The sequence below is a fragment of the Talpa europaea genome, assembly GCF_964194135.1.
Source record: "Talpa europaea genome assembly, chromosome: X".
Lineage (NCBI taxonomy): Eukaryota > Metazoa > Chordata > Mammalia > Eulipotyphla > Talpidae > Talpa > Talpa europaea.
In genome coordinates, this window is record NC_140081.1 from 94376653 (window position 1) to 94392388 (window position 15736).

Sequence of the window (15736 nt, forward strand, 5' to 3'; positions counted from 1 at the left end):
TTTAAGGGAATTCAATTGATTGACTGTGGTTGTGCGAGTGCCCCGGGGAGGAGTGGACCGGCTCATGGGCCCCAGGGCCAAGGCAGCAGCGAAGCTCCCATGCTGGGCCTTAGCTGGGCACTGCTCAATGCAGGCATGCCAGCTGCAAACCAGAGTCCCCTTACGTCCTTGGCCCTGGGAAGCCACATGGCCTAGCACCTGGGTCAGGGCGGGAAAGTCACTGGGGAAGTTACAGAAAGAGTCACGGGGGTCAAGGAGGAAGGTGAAGGTGGCATACAAAGCAGGGGTCATTACTGTTATCACACACAAAAATAGATACCCGCTGGATGTATGGCACTGGACAGGTGGTGCGGATGGAGAGGCTGGGTGAAGAGAGGAAGGTGTCGCAGCAGCAGAGGGAGGGACACATCCCAAAGACCTTCAATTGCTGGCTCCCTGCGCCTAAAGGGATAACGCCAGCGGCTGCCTATCTGCTGTGGGAGGGCGGGCAGGGAGATAGAACCAAGAATATAATCATCTGACCGGAGGACAGCCCCTCCCCCACACTGCTGCCCAGCACCGTAAGGTGGTGGCATAACAGGCAGGCAGCTGGTCTGCGCACTTTGAGGCTGGAGCCAGAACTGGGCCGGGAGCACCACGAGAGCAGTACTGGGTTCCTGGAAAAGGCAGTGGGTGTCGGCACTGCTGAGAGGTAGCCCACCTGCTCCCACGTGCGCACACACACCGACGGCCGGGGGCTTCAGGGCCTGAGCATCATAAATGCCCCTTGAAGAACAGGAGTGGGCCGATGGCCTTGGCAGCGAGCTGCCAAGGAGACTCGGGATAGGCTGGGCAGGGGAGAGGGCTGGCAGAGAACGTTCTCTGCAGGTTGGGATGGGGCTGCGGGGAGGGAGAAACCCTGTAACTGCTCCTCCTGCTGCTGCTTTCCCTCAACTCCCTTAGCAAAGGGCATGGGGCTTTCCCCGGGGAACTGGGAGGCTGCCCCACAGGGTGCCCGCCGGCACCTACAAGTTAAGGCAGACGAGCCAGTAGAGCACATTGAAGAAGAAGAAGGTCACGGGGAAAAGCACACGCGAGTAGTTGTCCAGGCGGTACACATGGATGTACAGGCGGCCCTTCTGCCACAGGCCACCCTGGCAGCAGGGGACCATGCACAGGTACTTATGGTACCACTTGCAGCAGCCGCCAGTGCGCCGGGTGCTCCCCAGGCTCAGCGACTGCTGGGCTGGGCAGGCCAGGTGCTCCAGCTGCAGCTCCTGCTCCTCCTCTTCCTCAGCCTCTTCCACCTGGCACACAAAGGCTTCCTGCTGCAGGGCACGGGTGTGGGCACGTCTGGCGGCGCGGGCGCGGGTGAGGCTGCGAGACTACAAAGCAGACCAGGGATGAGGTGAGAGAAAGCACCAGAGGGGCCGAGCCCAAGTGCCGTCTCAGCATTGTCTGGAGAGTCTGTCCCTGGCGCACAGCTTCCTGGCCCCCGTTCCCCCCACCTCACGTGGGGGAGTGGATTGATCCGACACCCCCCCACTTGCCCCCTGCGGCTCGGCAAGCCAGCTACCCACGCGCCGTGAGGCCCGGGGCCTCCCTCCGGGTAGGCCTGGCCGCCGCTGCAGACCCAGCTCGTACATGGCGGAGCTTCGGCGCACGGCGGGACCTCGTCTGGTTGTAGGTCAGGAAGTTGAGCACAGCGAACTCCATCAGCGCGCAGAAGCAGAAGACGAAGCAGACGGCAATGTAGAAATCCAAGGCAGTGATGTAAGAGACGCGGGGGAAATGCTTCCGGGTGAAGGAGCCCAAGGTGGTCATGGTGAGGACAGAGGTGATCCCTGTGGGGACAGGGGAGGGCGGGGGTCAGCGACCGAGAGCCCAGGGCATCGCCGTGAGGACAGGCAGCCACGCGCCCTGCGGTGGCCCCCAACCCACTTACCAAGAGAGGTGCGGGCAGGAGCAGAGTCCTTCTTGATCCAAAAGGACACCCAGGAGAGCATGGTGGTCACAGAAGAAGGAACATAGTTCTGGAAGGCCACAAAGCCAAACCGCCGGGTCACGTTGAAGAACAGCGTCAGGACTATGTAGTCACCTGGAAGACACACACAAGAAGCACTGCCTGACGGCGTCCGTGAGGGTCTCCACTCCCCACAGTTTGGCTCATAGGGTCCCCACCACAGCGGGGGATGGCGAGAACATGGAGGATGGCGAGAAGCCAGAGGTGGCGCTCACTGCCAAGCGTAAGGCCGTGTGAGACCTAAGCTAGGGCCAGGCCCCTGATGGCTTCTTTCTCATTTCATAGTCGCGCAGCCCATGTCCGTCTTGTGGCAAAGGAGTCATATGAAAGTGAAAAAATCAGTTAGCCCTCTAGCTATCAGGACCACGTAGCTAATGTCCAGACGGCTGACTGAGGCTTTCAGGTCCATCGAGGTGCACTATCTGGTCTGCATTGCCGCCCCAACCACACACGCACAGGGAAGACAGCCCAGGGGACCTGTACTGTGGTCAGGGGAGGAGCAGGGCACAGAATCTCTTTGGCCTCCTTCCCCTATGTTCACAACGCTGGTGAATTGCCTCAGTGTGCACTGGTCCATCAACAGCCACTCCCCACTCCACAAGCAGCCACAGCAGCCCATCTATGGGTCTCTGTGAGCTGACACTGGAGGCCTGCTGTGACCTGGCTCCAGCTGACATCTTACCCTCAGCTCACCTCACATCTCATCTCAGATTCACCTCACATCTCCTCTCGAACTCCCTGAGAGAGCTTCCCTGTTTATACCGATATTCAAACCCTGGACTTCCCCTCTCTCTGCAACCCTAGCCCAAATCAAGTGTTTGGGGAAAAAGAAGAATTAGCTGAAAGTGAAAATTTCAGTCAGCCCTCTAGATGTCAGATATGCAGAGTATACATCCACAAGGCGGACTGAGGTCTTCACATTCATTTGAGTATCATGTCCTTGACCTTGGCCCTCACCCTAGACGGATGGCTGCTACCGCACCTGATGAGAACCTTCACCTCGTCCTGGCATTTTCTGCTGCACCTTCATGCTGCCTGACTTCCGGACACTCGTACCGCAAACACTCTGCGTCACACTCGTGAGGACTCTGGGTGTTCTGGGGGGTTTCTAGATGCCTGTGGGGCACGGCTCATGTGACTCCTGCACTTGACTGCTGCCCATCCAAGTCCAGCCTGGAACCCAGTGGTGGCAGTGACTTGCTGCTGCCTGGCAACAGCATGGTAAAACAGGCCAGATACCCACTTATCCTCGTGTCCTCCTATTTTGGGTAGATCACCTGCCCAGCAGATCTGGGTACGTTAGAGCAGAATGACAAGAGCAGTCTTTCCTACTCACCTTGGCAGCAGTGACACTCAAGGGGCAAGACTTCTCAGAATCTTCTGGCACAAATGTAAGGAAGTAGCCCGAGATCACCGGAATACCTGTGTCCAAAGTAGCTCTGGGGCTAAAACTCTTCCTGTACGACTGGTGCGGGGACCACTCACCCTTGTCTACTGGCCAGAATGTACTTATCAAGTTGCTGCTGAGTTTATATATTCCTGTGGCAAGAATATTGATGATCCTATCGGCCTTTTCTATTTTTACTCTATTTATTCCAGCCAAAGAAGATCCTTCATTTGTCAAGAGATGGAAATTTGTCTCTGACGGCCGAGAGAAAGGATGCTAACACATACTCTTATTCCTGAGGAATGGAGCAGAATGGTTAAGGGGGAGGAAGGCATCTGGGGCTGAAGAGCCAAAGCGGAAAGAGAGCTAAGGATGCTTCTTTGTGCCCTCGCCTGCCTCAGCAGGCGCGCGTTAGAAAGGCGTGTCCAGAGGACTGGCACGAGAAGCGAGGGGACCGAAAGCTGTGGAAAACAAGGGAAGGAAACGATACTTGGGTCGGTGGCCCATAAGAGAACATCACTCCAGTCCTATGACCTTGCCCTGTGGAAGAGCGCCGGGACTTGCCGGGAGCTTGAGCGGTTGTGGGGAAAACGCCTAATGGGCGGGAGCGCTAGAGACTGGAATTCCAGGTGAATGGGGAGAATCCTGATGTCTGAAGAAGGAAGAAAGCCCTTGCAAGAACGTGAACTCCTGATCACGGATAAGATTCTGTCAGAGGCTCAGCAGCCCCCAGTGAAGGCTCACTTGTGGGGGCAAGGCCAGGCTTCCCAAGCACCTCCTGAAGCAGAAGTTCTTGGTTTTAAGGCCCACGATGCCAGAGTAGCAAGCTGCCCCTGCATTCTGAGCCCTCAGGAGCTGAGTCTTCAAGTCTATTCCAGATGCAGGGAAATGCCCAGTGCCTACTGGAAGAGCCTGAGACCAATCCCGAAGGTCACGGTCAAAGCAGAGAAACCACAAGTCGAGATCGACTAGCAGCCGGCAGGAGAGAAACAGGTTCGCTCTCCCCCGGGGCTGGTGCTTACCACTGTCCTCACTCGGTGCTGATGCTGGCTCTGGGGCTTTGTAGTCACTAGGGCGCCATTTTGAATCAATGTGCAACCAGCTACTAAACGGAACCACTAGTGACTTGAAAGCCCCTGGGCCTTGTCTCCTCTGCCGCCTTTGATGATGGGTCCCCACCTGTCTGGGGAAACTGAAGTGCAAAGGGGCAAGAGGTAGGCCCAGGTTAGCTGGCAGAAGAGCAAGGACCCGAAGAGCAAGGACCCCAAGTCAAAGGTAGCAGAACTGCTAGCTCCAAGCCCCCGAGAAAAAGGAAAGGGTTCAGCAAGCAGCCCCTGCCCCCGCCTGGCACAGTGCGAGCAAAGCTCCAGCCTCCAAGCACGAGCCACCCTCGGCCGTGACCAACTCAACGGGTGACGCTAAAGCGGAGTCCCTGCCCAGCCACCCAGAAGCAAAGGGAGTCGTCTCCCATGGCCAACGCCTGGTTGGGAGGCCGGCTCCATGCGCATTCTGGAGTTGACCTGGTCAGTGCGTGTGAAGAGGGTGTTCGGGGCTCCCCTGGGAGCAGCCCCGGGGAGATCCCTTGGCTCGTCACTCAGATCACCTGGGAACACAAGCACAGGTGCTCATACCAAGTCGGAAGCTACTAAGAAACCCAAGACTGTCCCTTCTAGCTCTTGGCAGGGCAAGGTCAGGAACCCGACGGTCACTGCATCTCTGTGGAGTCCATCGTGAAGCCTTTCGGGAGCCTGCGCTTTAAAATCGACGTTGCTATGCAGACGCAGCAGCCACAGGGGCTGCGGAGATTTCTTCCAGACTATCCCCACCGTCACCGGGCTGACACTGAACGCTAGCCTCCAATCGCAGACTTGGCTTCCCACTCCACAGCCCAGAGTGGTTCTGGGGAGAACTCACATGAGCCCCATCCCCCAAAGCGCCCCCCACAGCAGGACAGCTGGGCTCCACACGTTGTAAGGGAAGGTCTGCGCGACAGAGTGAGCCGCCAGCTTCGACGGCGGTCAAGCCCGACGGGCTCACCTGCCCTCTCGGGGGCTTGGCAAAGCACTTACTTCTTTGCAGACAAGACTGAGGCATGGTTACGAAGTCTCAGTTTCCTCTGCAAACAGTTGTAAGTGCTCAGCATCCACAAGACGGGAGCCACGAGCCACACTACTTGCGTGGACGGGTCTACGGCAGCCGTGCACACGGCTGCCGTCGCGGCCACCCCCCCCCCACCCCCGCGAGCCCGCCGCAGCCCTGCGTCCGAGGCGCGCTTACCAGAGATGGTGGTGAGGGTCTCGGACTTGTTGCTCACACCTGTGAACTCGAACTGGAACAGCTTCCAGGAATTCTCCTCATTGATTTCCAGCTCGAAATCTTCCCACTTATAGATCATCTCGTCCTGGGGGTAGGAGACTGCAACGCAACGCCGGGGGTCAGGCGACAGCGCGAGGCCCAGCCGGGGGCCCCCCAGCAGGGACACGAGCAAAGCCGTGGGCCCTGCCTCTGGCCTCGCCGGCTGCGGGCCTCGGCCTCCCTCATCTCATGGCCGAAGTCTGGTCAGCAAGTGCCTTACCGAGCACTTTCCTCGTCGATGCCTGGCCCTGGGCTGGGAACTCGAGGCGAGCGAGGCAGGAGCCCTGCTCGCCAGCCTTCAGGCTTCCCCAGTGAGCCCGTAAGTGCACACCTGTAGCTTTTGGAAGTGCTCTGCGAAGTCTCTGCCTAAGGGATGGTGGGGAAACAGGGTGGACAGCTCTTGGGGACACCCTCAGGAAGGCTTCATAGAGCAGGTGGCCTTCTCCCTAAGTCTTAAAAGTGGAATAAATGTTCTCCATGTGGATGAGGTGGAAGCGGAGGGCCAGGCACTCTCTACACGGGCAGGACTGCCTGCCGTGAGGGGTTGTCCAGGAGGGCCGGCTCCCAGAGGCCGCACGAGGCGTGCAGGATGGGCTAGCGAGGGCCGCTTGTGAAGGACCGTGAGGGTCAGTCTGAGGAATCTAGAATCGCTCTATGAGTGTGCAGAAGGGACTGGAGACTACGAAGTGACCTAGCTCAGCTAATGCCTCAGCTAATGCCTCAGCCGGGCCTCGCTAGTCATGACAAGACTAGTCCGTTGGCGGGAAACCAGGGAGGGAGGCCAGCACAGTCCTCCGGGTGCGATGGAATGAAGGCAGGAGTCAAAGCTGGGGCTGTGAGAGCGCAGGGAACAGCAGGATCAGCAGGGGCTCGGGAAGGAACCACAACAGTATGCATCGGGTGATTACATGTCGGGAGGTGAAGGGAAAAGCAGCACCAACGTTCTTGGCTTGAGAAACTGAGCGGGCAATGGCTCCTTGCAGTGAAGCAGATGGGAACACAGAAACCACACGCTTGCTTGGGGGACAGAGCTTGGCGGAGTCGATGTAGCTAGCTCTGGACAGGTTCTGTTTCAAAGGCATCACTGAAGGCAGTGGTGCAAGATGACAAAGATCTAAGCTGAGGCGGGGGGACACGCTTGAGATATACTCAGAGGCAGGTGACTGACTCGAGGTGGGGTGGAAGGGGGCGGGAGGAGCCGGCACTGTCAGCAGGAAGGAGATGAGAATGAGTAGCAGGCTCTGGGCGAGCTCAAAGCCATCTCAGGAGAAAAGCAGAGGCAGAGAAATGCAAAGCGCAAGGATGAGAAAAAGAAGGGGTCCAGAGTGACTCTGGGGCCCCAGAAACCTAAGAAGGTACTCACAGCTAGAGAAAGACAGAGGGCAAGTGTGAGAGTCCAGCGGGTATTTGAACATGTGCAGTGCACACCCAGCATCAATGCCCATCCTGGAAGGGAGAGAGGAGCCTCATTAGGCCGGTCCCAGCACTGAGGCCTGGAGCCCACGACCGATGAGCGGCAGTGGTGGGAGGTGTGACAAAGAGCTCAGAGGAGAGACAAAGGAGAACAACCGCCAGGAGGGTCCAGAGCCTGGTCTCCACCGTCAGTGAAGGGACAGGCTGACTCAGACGGGCTTGCTTCTTGCCCAGCACAACCCCTCCCCTCTCCCACCAGCGCCCCCACTACCCAAACTTCCCCATCAGGCATTCGAGCAGCCAGCCTGCTCTTAGCACCTGTCCAACCGCAGTGTTGCTACTCCGCCTGGACAATTCCACCACCGTGGACGTGTCTTAACATCCAGTGTCCGCTTGGGATGGAATTGTCCGGGCAATGCAGTCATACCAGCGCATCCCGGGCGGGGGAGCGGGGGGCGCTCTGGTCGGAAGCCAAGTGTCCGGGCGCCAGTCCTGCTCTGCCATGAACCTGGTGTGTGGCCCTCAGCAGTGTCTTTTTATTTTGAGGCCCTAGTCTATAGGGGAGGGGGTTGAGCTCACAGTCTAGGAAGGATGGAGGGGCCTGGAACTATCACTCAGGATGAGGCCTCAGCCCCTGGGTCTTAGGTGACAGCTCTCAGAAGGGGAGGGCGAGTCCCAAGAGATAAGACTGCAGGGACCTGACCTACCTGATTGTGTACAAGACCTTGCCGTCCCTGTGGATGCGGACCATCTGGCTGGGCTCGGAGAACAGCTGCTCGTAGACGCGCTTCGAGTTCCTGAAGAAGGTGTCTGGGATCCACAGCTGGCTCACCAAGTTGCCGGAAAGCACCAAGCTCTCCAAGCTGCTGTTGTAACGGAGGCGCTCGTCGTACCAGGTCTGGTAGAAGGTGATGTCGATGCTGTATTCCTGGTGGGCAGGACAGAAAAGCACACGGATGAGGACCAAGCGCGACAGGTCAAGCAAGGAGAGAAGACAGTCGGCTCCGTGCTGCTACTTGTCTGCTGCCACAGGATTCTGGCAGATGATAGAAAACAGTTTCCCAAATTATACCTTATGCAAATAGCAAAGAGATTGTAGCAAAGAATTGCCCGCTACTCCAGCTCACTTTCTGCATCTCCACACCGATGGCCTGAAGGGTGCATTTCCCTTTAAGACCTCAGCCTCTGGCTCTTTCTCGGAACCTAGTGCTTCTTAGTTTACGTAGTCATAACCAAACAGCTTGTTAAGTTCATACTCGCTTAGAGGTAAGCACATCGGTAAGAGCAAAAAGTCAATCTGGCATCGGGAAAATAACCTTAGAATGTTAACAGAAACTCAAAAAGAGCTGTCTGCTCTCACACATGTCCTCCCATTTCCCAACATTCCATTCTAGGAGTTAGAGGAGAACAATGTGTGGTAGGTAGAATCTAAAATGGCCTCCACTGGTCTTCGCCTGCTGGTGTTCACCCACACTTGACCTAATGACTTGCTTCTAATGAACAGACTATCATAGAAGCGAAGAGATGGCTTGCACTATGCCCAAAATCAGATCATAGAACTTATGGCTTCCATCTTGAGCACCTTTTCTAATGCTCGCTCTCTCTCACTGTGAGAGGAGCCAGCAGCCATGTCATGAGTTGCCCTGTGAAGGGGCCCACACGGCTGATGATGGGAGGTCTCCAGACAACAGCTCAGGAAATGAATTCTGCTGACAACCACGGCAGAGCTTGTAAGTGGATCCTCCCTCAGTGGAGTCTTGGAATGAGACCTGAGCCCCGGTTGGATACTTTAACTGCAACCTTGTGAGAGACCCTGAAACAGAGGGCCAGACTAAGCCACACCTGGATTCACAATGAGCTAATCAGTGCCTATTTGTTGTTTCAACAGTGTCCTGAGGGCAACACAGAAGTACACCTATGCTCGGGCCTAGGGAGCCAAACAAAGCACCCTGGGGGCACCTCCTCTTTCCACTCTATGTAGACACTTGATCTTCCATGAATGCTTACTTGTCTTTGAGTATCTGTTTGCAAGTCTCACCTCGGTGCCTAGATTCTGAGCTCGCCCTGTTGTGTGGTGCTTGTTGGGTACCAGTGGCTGTGCAAAAACTGCTCGGGCCCAGGCCAGGCCATTTTTATGGCTGTGAAGGGCTGGCCACCCAGGCGTCCTCATTAGCAGGCTCTGCAGATGATAGTGACTTTTGCACAACAGCTTTCATAATTCATTTGCTCAGCTAACATATACTGAATCTTTGACATCAAGGAGCCCACAGTTGAGAGAACAACAGACACAGAGCACATAATTACAATGTGGTGAGGTAGGGCCGCTCAGGTAAACAACTGTGTATAAGCTAGAAAGATCCGCGTGTCAAAGACACGACTGTGGTGTGAGTCAGAAAAACAATTAATAGCTGTGGAGGTCAGGGAAGATGCCATAGAAGAGACGTCATCTGTGTGAGACCCTGAAGGATAAGGTTTTATGACAAGTAGAAAATTAAAGCAATAGCATCTCAAACAGGAAAGAACTGCAACAACAGCTCAGTGGTGTAAGGTGGACTGGGAACCCCCAGGCTCTACTGTGACTAGAACATGTGATCCTGAAAGGGGTGCAAAGAGAGAAAAACAGAGCACTCCGTGTCTTCAGTCACAGAGGGCCTTACTGCTGGGGTGTGGGACGGAACTTGAAACCTTAAGCAGGCTCCGGACTGCAGGAAGCTCACAGCTGCTGGGATCGGGACAGCTAGGCCTTTGCGTACTGGCATATTTCTGGTGGGAAGTAACGAAGGCCAAGGGGAGACAGTTTTGACACTCGGACAGCAGTGGCCGAGGAGAGAAAGAAGCCAGGAAATGAGACGCACTCTTGAGGGAGTGTGGTAACTCGAGCCCTAAGCCCACAGAAATTGGTATGAGAAGAAAAGAGCCATTGCACCTGGTGTTGAAAGTCACTTTATTATTTTTATTTTGAATGACGGGCCGGAAGACCAGGCCGAGACTCTGGAGGTCTTCTTCAGGCAGCAAGGACTTACCTTCTCACGTCAGCTCCCTCCTCACGTCAGGTGATTCAAATCCTCCCCCGCCCCCGCCGCCCAAACTCTTGCCCTGGACACACACAACTTTCAGAAAAGCAAGAACGGGAACAGCCCACAGCTCGGCGCCCGGGCGAAGAGCTGCAGCAAGTGAAGCTCAGTACTCACCATGTCCATGATAGAGATGGGCCCGAGGGTGTTGACGGAGAGCCTGACGGAGACCACAGTGGGCCTTTCTGTAAAGGACACAGACATGGCAGGGCGTGAGAGTCTCAAAGGGACATGGGGCAAGGGACGGGGGGACAGGGAAGGTTTTAACACTCAGCGCTGCTTTCTCTGTGTTCTCTCACGGTAAGAGCCAGTTCACGCCTCGAGGGGCAAGGCCCTCACCAGGCATCTCATTCTGTAGTTGGAGAAACTGAAGGTGAGAGAAGGGCAGCGTCTAGACCAACGTCAACAGCATCGCTGAGAGGAGCGTTGCTATCCCCTACCCGACCAGACGCTCTCGCCCACCTGCCCTGCCCCCGGGCCGCGGCCCCCTCCCCTTCAGGGCCGTGCCCCGCTACTCACCGCCGATGCCAGGGCGCAGCCTGTGGTCGTAGTTGCGCAGTATCGAGTCCAGGACTTCGCTGGCCGATGGCATTTGGCTGTCTGTGTTGGGGAGACCCACCGCGGTGGTCTCGCTGTCCTCGGGCGGGAGCTTTACGGGACCCGGGAGCTGAGGGCCGTAGACGTGGTCATCAGGGGCAGGGGATTCTTTCTCCCCCTCAACATGGGGTCCTTTGATCCTAGAGCACAGGAACCAAAAACGGCAGCTCAGTTCACTGGGGTTCGACAGGGAAGGTCCCAGCTGCTGCCTCCTGGGAGGGGCACCCCAGGGGATAAAGAGAGCCGGCAACAGAGGAGACTCATTATGTGCCTCTATATCATATCATGCTGCTCTTTGGGAACTCTCCCGCCACCCCTCTTTCACGGAAATTCCTTATTTTAAAAAATCATGAAAACGACCAAGTCGGTTATGTTTACAACCATGTAAAAGGAAGGGAGAGGGTGCTGGTGCTTGTGTTCTGTCCAATCAGCAGCAACCCCCAGCCCTGGCCTCCAGCCTGCTGGCCAGCAGTGCGGGCCCCCCGGGCAGGCAGAGGGCCAGGCCCCCAGATGAATGCTGGGAAAGCAGAGCAGCCTCTCTGAGGGGGGCTGAACGCTGTGGGAATCTTCAGCACTGCTTGGCCTCTGTGACACTGACCACGCGGAGTCTCGGGTGGGGGACCTGTAAGCAGTGAGAAAAGGCAGGTGCGTGCCCAGAGACACTCATCCAAGAAACAGAGGGCTGGCAGGGCCCAAGCCACCTGCCCCAGCCATGCACGCCACCAAAGAAAGAATTAAATTGAGCAAAACACTTAAAGGCCATCTGCCAATGCAGGGAGCTCTGCGATGGGCTTAGAAGCTAGGGTGGTGCCACCTGTACTTGGCGGCAGTAAGGAAGAGGGCATGGGGCTTCTGCGGTGGGTGTCCCCAGACGGGTGTGGTCACTTTGAGACAACTCATCAGGTATGCACGTATGAGTTGAGCTGATTCCTCTATATGTGCTCATTCTGTAAAGTGTTTTAAAAAGGAAAAGGCTGATAAGACCTGCTAACAGACGGACCTTATGTGGCCACTGATTTGGAAAGGCAGGCTGTAGCCCAATGAAGCCAACACACACCCTGACACAAAAGTGGGGAGGCCTGAACCCGGGTAGTCTCTTCGGCATGAAGACATCTGGCATAGTGGTGGTATTTTATTACGCTTTCGGAGTCCTTCTGACTAGAAACACATCCTAAAATCAGTACGTGGGAAACACTGTGATGACTGAGATTTGCTTTCAAATGATTTAAGCTGGAAATGGAGAGTGGGTGGGGGCAAGAGAAAACAAGAAGGGCCATGAGTCGTAATTAACGGGCTAGTAATGGGGACCTGGGGATTCACTCTGTTGGCCCCTCGATTTATTTATCTTTGAAAAAATAAAATTAAAAGCCTTTTTAAAAGCCATCATTAAAATTAATTTGGGGTGCTGGAAGGCAGGAGGATACTTTTCTCTGGGGAGGGGCATGGGGTGAGGGGGTTGGCTGGGGAGTCGGGAGGGCACGGCAATGGCAATGTTCTATTTCCGGGCCTAGGGGCTGGAGACCTGAGCTATTCATTCGTGATCTCTCTACTACCGTCATGTTACACTTTGAAAAGGATCATAGTTTTTAAACCCACCAGGCCCCCTGCTTCCTAAACTAAGGGGTTAACAGGGCAGGAGAATAGACATGGCTTCTGTGCTGCAGACCAAGGCAGGGCCAACTGGAGCAGCTAAATGCACTTCCCGCAGTATTCCAAGCACTAAGAATTGCTTAACTGGCATACAGATGTGCCAAGCCTATGCCATTTCTCATGTCTGAAGCGGCTAATTCCCGCTGTAGGCAAGGAGAGAACTGGACATGGGAAAGGTAGTTTCTATTTTCAAATACCACATCCTGAGATGTCATCTGAGACACCCCCACCTCACCCCACCCCTGAATAACAATGCCAGCCAGCGCTGCGGGGGGGGGGGGGGGGGGGGGAGGAAGAACCCCAGCTGGTACCCTGCAAAGTAAGCCACTTGGCCAGGAACATGGCAGATTCAGGACTGACACTGCCAGTCAAGACCACCCAAACATCTGTAGCAGCCCTTCCCAGATGTCTGGAGCTAACAGCAAGAACCCCAAGGTTGAAGAGGCAAAGGAAAAAGCCCTGGAGACCATGGATGCCCCCCCACCCCTCAGACTATCTGCAGTGAAAATGGCGGCAGAGGGCCCTCAGGTTGCCATCATTTTACAATTAGCTTTGGTCAGTAAAAATAACACAACCCGAACAGTCGCCAAACAGCCTCATCCTGCCCCCCAGCCAGAATGGTCCTTCAACTGGCTGGGGGGAGGGAAGAGAACAAGAGAAGGGCAGCTGGATTGCTCCCTGCCACATCAACCCTCTTTTTCACAAACTGAGGCCCCGGTGGGGGAAGGGCTGTGCCCAGATATCTGAGGCTGAGCCTGGACCGGAGAGAGGTGTAGTGCCCTGTGTGGCACCCTCAGGCACACCCTGCAGTGCCTCCCCAGCCAGTGGCCTCAAGGCCAGAGAAGCAGGAACTGCAGCCCTTCCCCCAGGCTGGAAGGCTGAATTCCATATCAATAGCCCCTGTTCCTGGCTGTTTTCCTCTCAGCTCCCCCTCCCTTCCCCCCAACCCTGCTTTGCCCTAGCTAGTCACCAGGTAAGCTTTTCCGACCAGTCCTGATCACATCTGGAGGGAGTTGATGACTGGAAATTCCTAGCACGCACTTAGAAATAGTAGCAAGCCCCTGGTAACCAACCCCCCCCAACAGCCCGCCCCTCAGGGCACCGGCGAGGCCCCGAGGCCCTGTGCCGGGGGAGGCACACAGCCCCTCCCTCAGCAGTTAAGGCATTCAGGGGTGGGAGGTGCAGCGGTCCCCGCAAAACAGATAAGCAAGCCATGGAAACTTCGAGAACGCTCCCAGATGAGACGAGCTCAGTAACTTGTGACAGTTCGCACCTAGCAGGAAACCTTCTCAAAAATACTAAACAATCTTGCGCCACTGTAAAAAGCCCGAAACGGCAAGGGAAAGCTACCCCGCCAGGCGTCAGGGGCAGAGGGTATGCGGGAAACCGGCTGCTCAGGGGAGTCTTTGAAGAAGGAGGATGCGAGTCGGGGCCACAGAAACCCCGGACCTACTGCACCAGCTGAAGAGGACGTTCCAGGGCCGGGCCCTGGTCTGCCCCAGACCCCGCGGGGACTCGGAAGGGGAGAATGAAGGCGCAGGGGAGGGCAGCCGAGGGGGCGCGGAGGGGGGGGGCGGGGGAGCTGGGGCCGGAGCCCCGGGACCGAACACAGGCTGGCGCCCGGGACTGGCACGGAGCGCAGTGGCGGGAAGGGAAGCAAGTGAAGGCAAAGTTGGCTGGCGCCCTGCCTGGTACCCAGCAGGCGCTTAGGGGAAAGATGGATTTTTGAACGGGAGGGCGGTCTGAGCGACACTCAAACATCTTGGCCGCAGTTCGGCTTTCCCAACCCGTGTGCCTTTCGGGGTGCCGCGGCCCCAAGTGCCCCTGCTCGCCGCCCCCCCCCAACAAGGGCCAGCCTGCCCGGATCCAGACCCCGCGCGCGTCTTCCCACGGAAGGTTCGGGAAGTGAGGGGCGCTGGATCCCCGCCACAGGGGTGGAGAAAGCCGGAGTCCGGGACGCTAGCGGCCAGGCATGGTCCTCCCTTCTCCCCCCTCCCCCAGCCTCCCGAACCCCTTCAGGGGCCAGGGCGCCTCGCGTCGAGGGGATGTAGGACCCGCGAGGTGATCGGGGCTACGTAGGCGAGGGGCTCCCGGGGCGCCAGGTCCTGGGCGGGAGACTCACCCCGACGGGAAGAGGACGGCCAGCCCCAGCAGGATCAGGACAAGTTTGGGCCGCATGGTGATGGGGACCGGGGCGACCACCTGCTCGAGGTCGCAGCGCTCGGTCTGGCCGAGCTGGCGCGGCGGGAGGGTTTTGTGGCTCCCACGTCCACGCCCCCCGCTCGCCCCGCCTCCTTCCCCCGTCCGGCCCCGCCCCCTTCCCCGATGGAAATCTCCGACGACGACGTGTTCCCGCGGCCCCCCTCCCCCTGCGCCTCCCCCGGCGCCACCAGCCAGCCGGAGGCGGGGGTCAGGGGAGGAGGAGGCGAGCGGGCTGCGCGCCGGCCAGGGCGGAAGACTGGCGGCCCTCGGCAGTGGCAGGAAGGAGATGAAGACCGGACTGGCCGGGGCAGGGACTGGGGCCGGAGCGGGTGGGGAACTTCTGCCTCGTTGGCGACCCCCGCAGCCCGCGTGGTGGACTGTGGCCTCTGGCCCCTGCGAGCCCCACCTGTTGCCCCCCTATCGCTGCCCCCAGCTCCTGGTCTCAGAGGTGCCCTGCTCACTGCACACCTTGGAGCTCTGCCCCTGAAGGCAGCTGGGTAACGGAGCACCTTCCTTGGCACAGGGGAAGGAGAGATTGGGGCCAAGGCTCCCCAGCCAACTCTGATCTGTGCTACTCCCCAGGCCCCTTTCCCAGATTCTTGGCCATGGAAGAGGGCTCGCCACACATCCAAGCCCACATATCCACTGCAGGACTTCTTGTCACCCCATGGAGGCACCCACACACTCCACTTTTGGTCTCAGTTTACTCCTGCACCAGCACCTGCCTGGGGATGGGTGTGACAGCAACCATGGGGGTAAATGAGCCCTGCAAACTCCCTGTCTGTAACTGACGGGCCAATCTTTCCAGATAGTTGGCTCCTGGTGTTGCCCAACAGACACGCAGTGTGACAGTCAGCACCCACACTCAGAGGCAGATTCTACGCATCTTGGGTCTCCCTGGACTTGGGCTTTCTTGCCTAGACTCTCTTCAGAGGGAGGGGATCATGGAGGCTTGCCACACACTAGCAGCACCTTCACCTGTTGCTCCAGAAGATCCATGTACCTCCCAGCCCATGTGCCGGCACCCTGGAGAGGCTCCCTGTGCCAGGCTCACCC

The 15736-nt window shown here is 57.4% G+C and overlaps 1 protein-coding gene across 1 annotated transcript; it reads right to left on the reverse strand.

Moving 5' to 3' along the window:
- Positions 1-1004: 1004 nt before the first annotated feature.
- GABRE (gamma-aminobutyric acid type A receptor subunit epsilon) lies at positions 1005-14656 on the reverse strand (the record flags this gene model as incomplete). Its single annotated transcript, XM_084259052.1, has 9 exons — positions 1005-1364; positions 1624-1823; positions 1925-2077; positions 5667-5804; positions 7108-7190; positions 7865-8085; positions 10349-10416; positions 10751-10968; positions 14601-14656. 9 exons carry the CDS (start codon positions 14654-14656, stop codon positions 1005-1007), a joined length of 1497 nt encoding a protein of 498 aa, XP_084115178.1.
- Positions 14657-15736: the final 1080 nt, after the last annotated feature.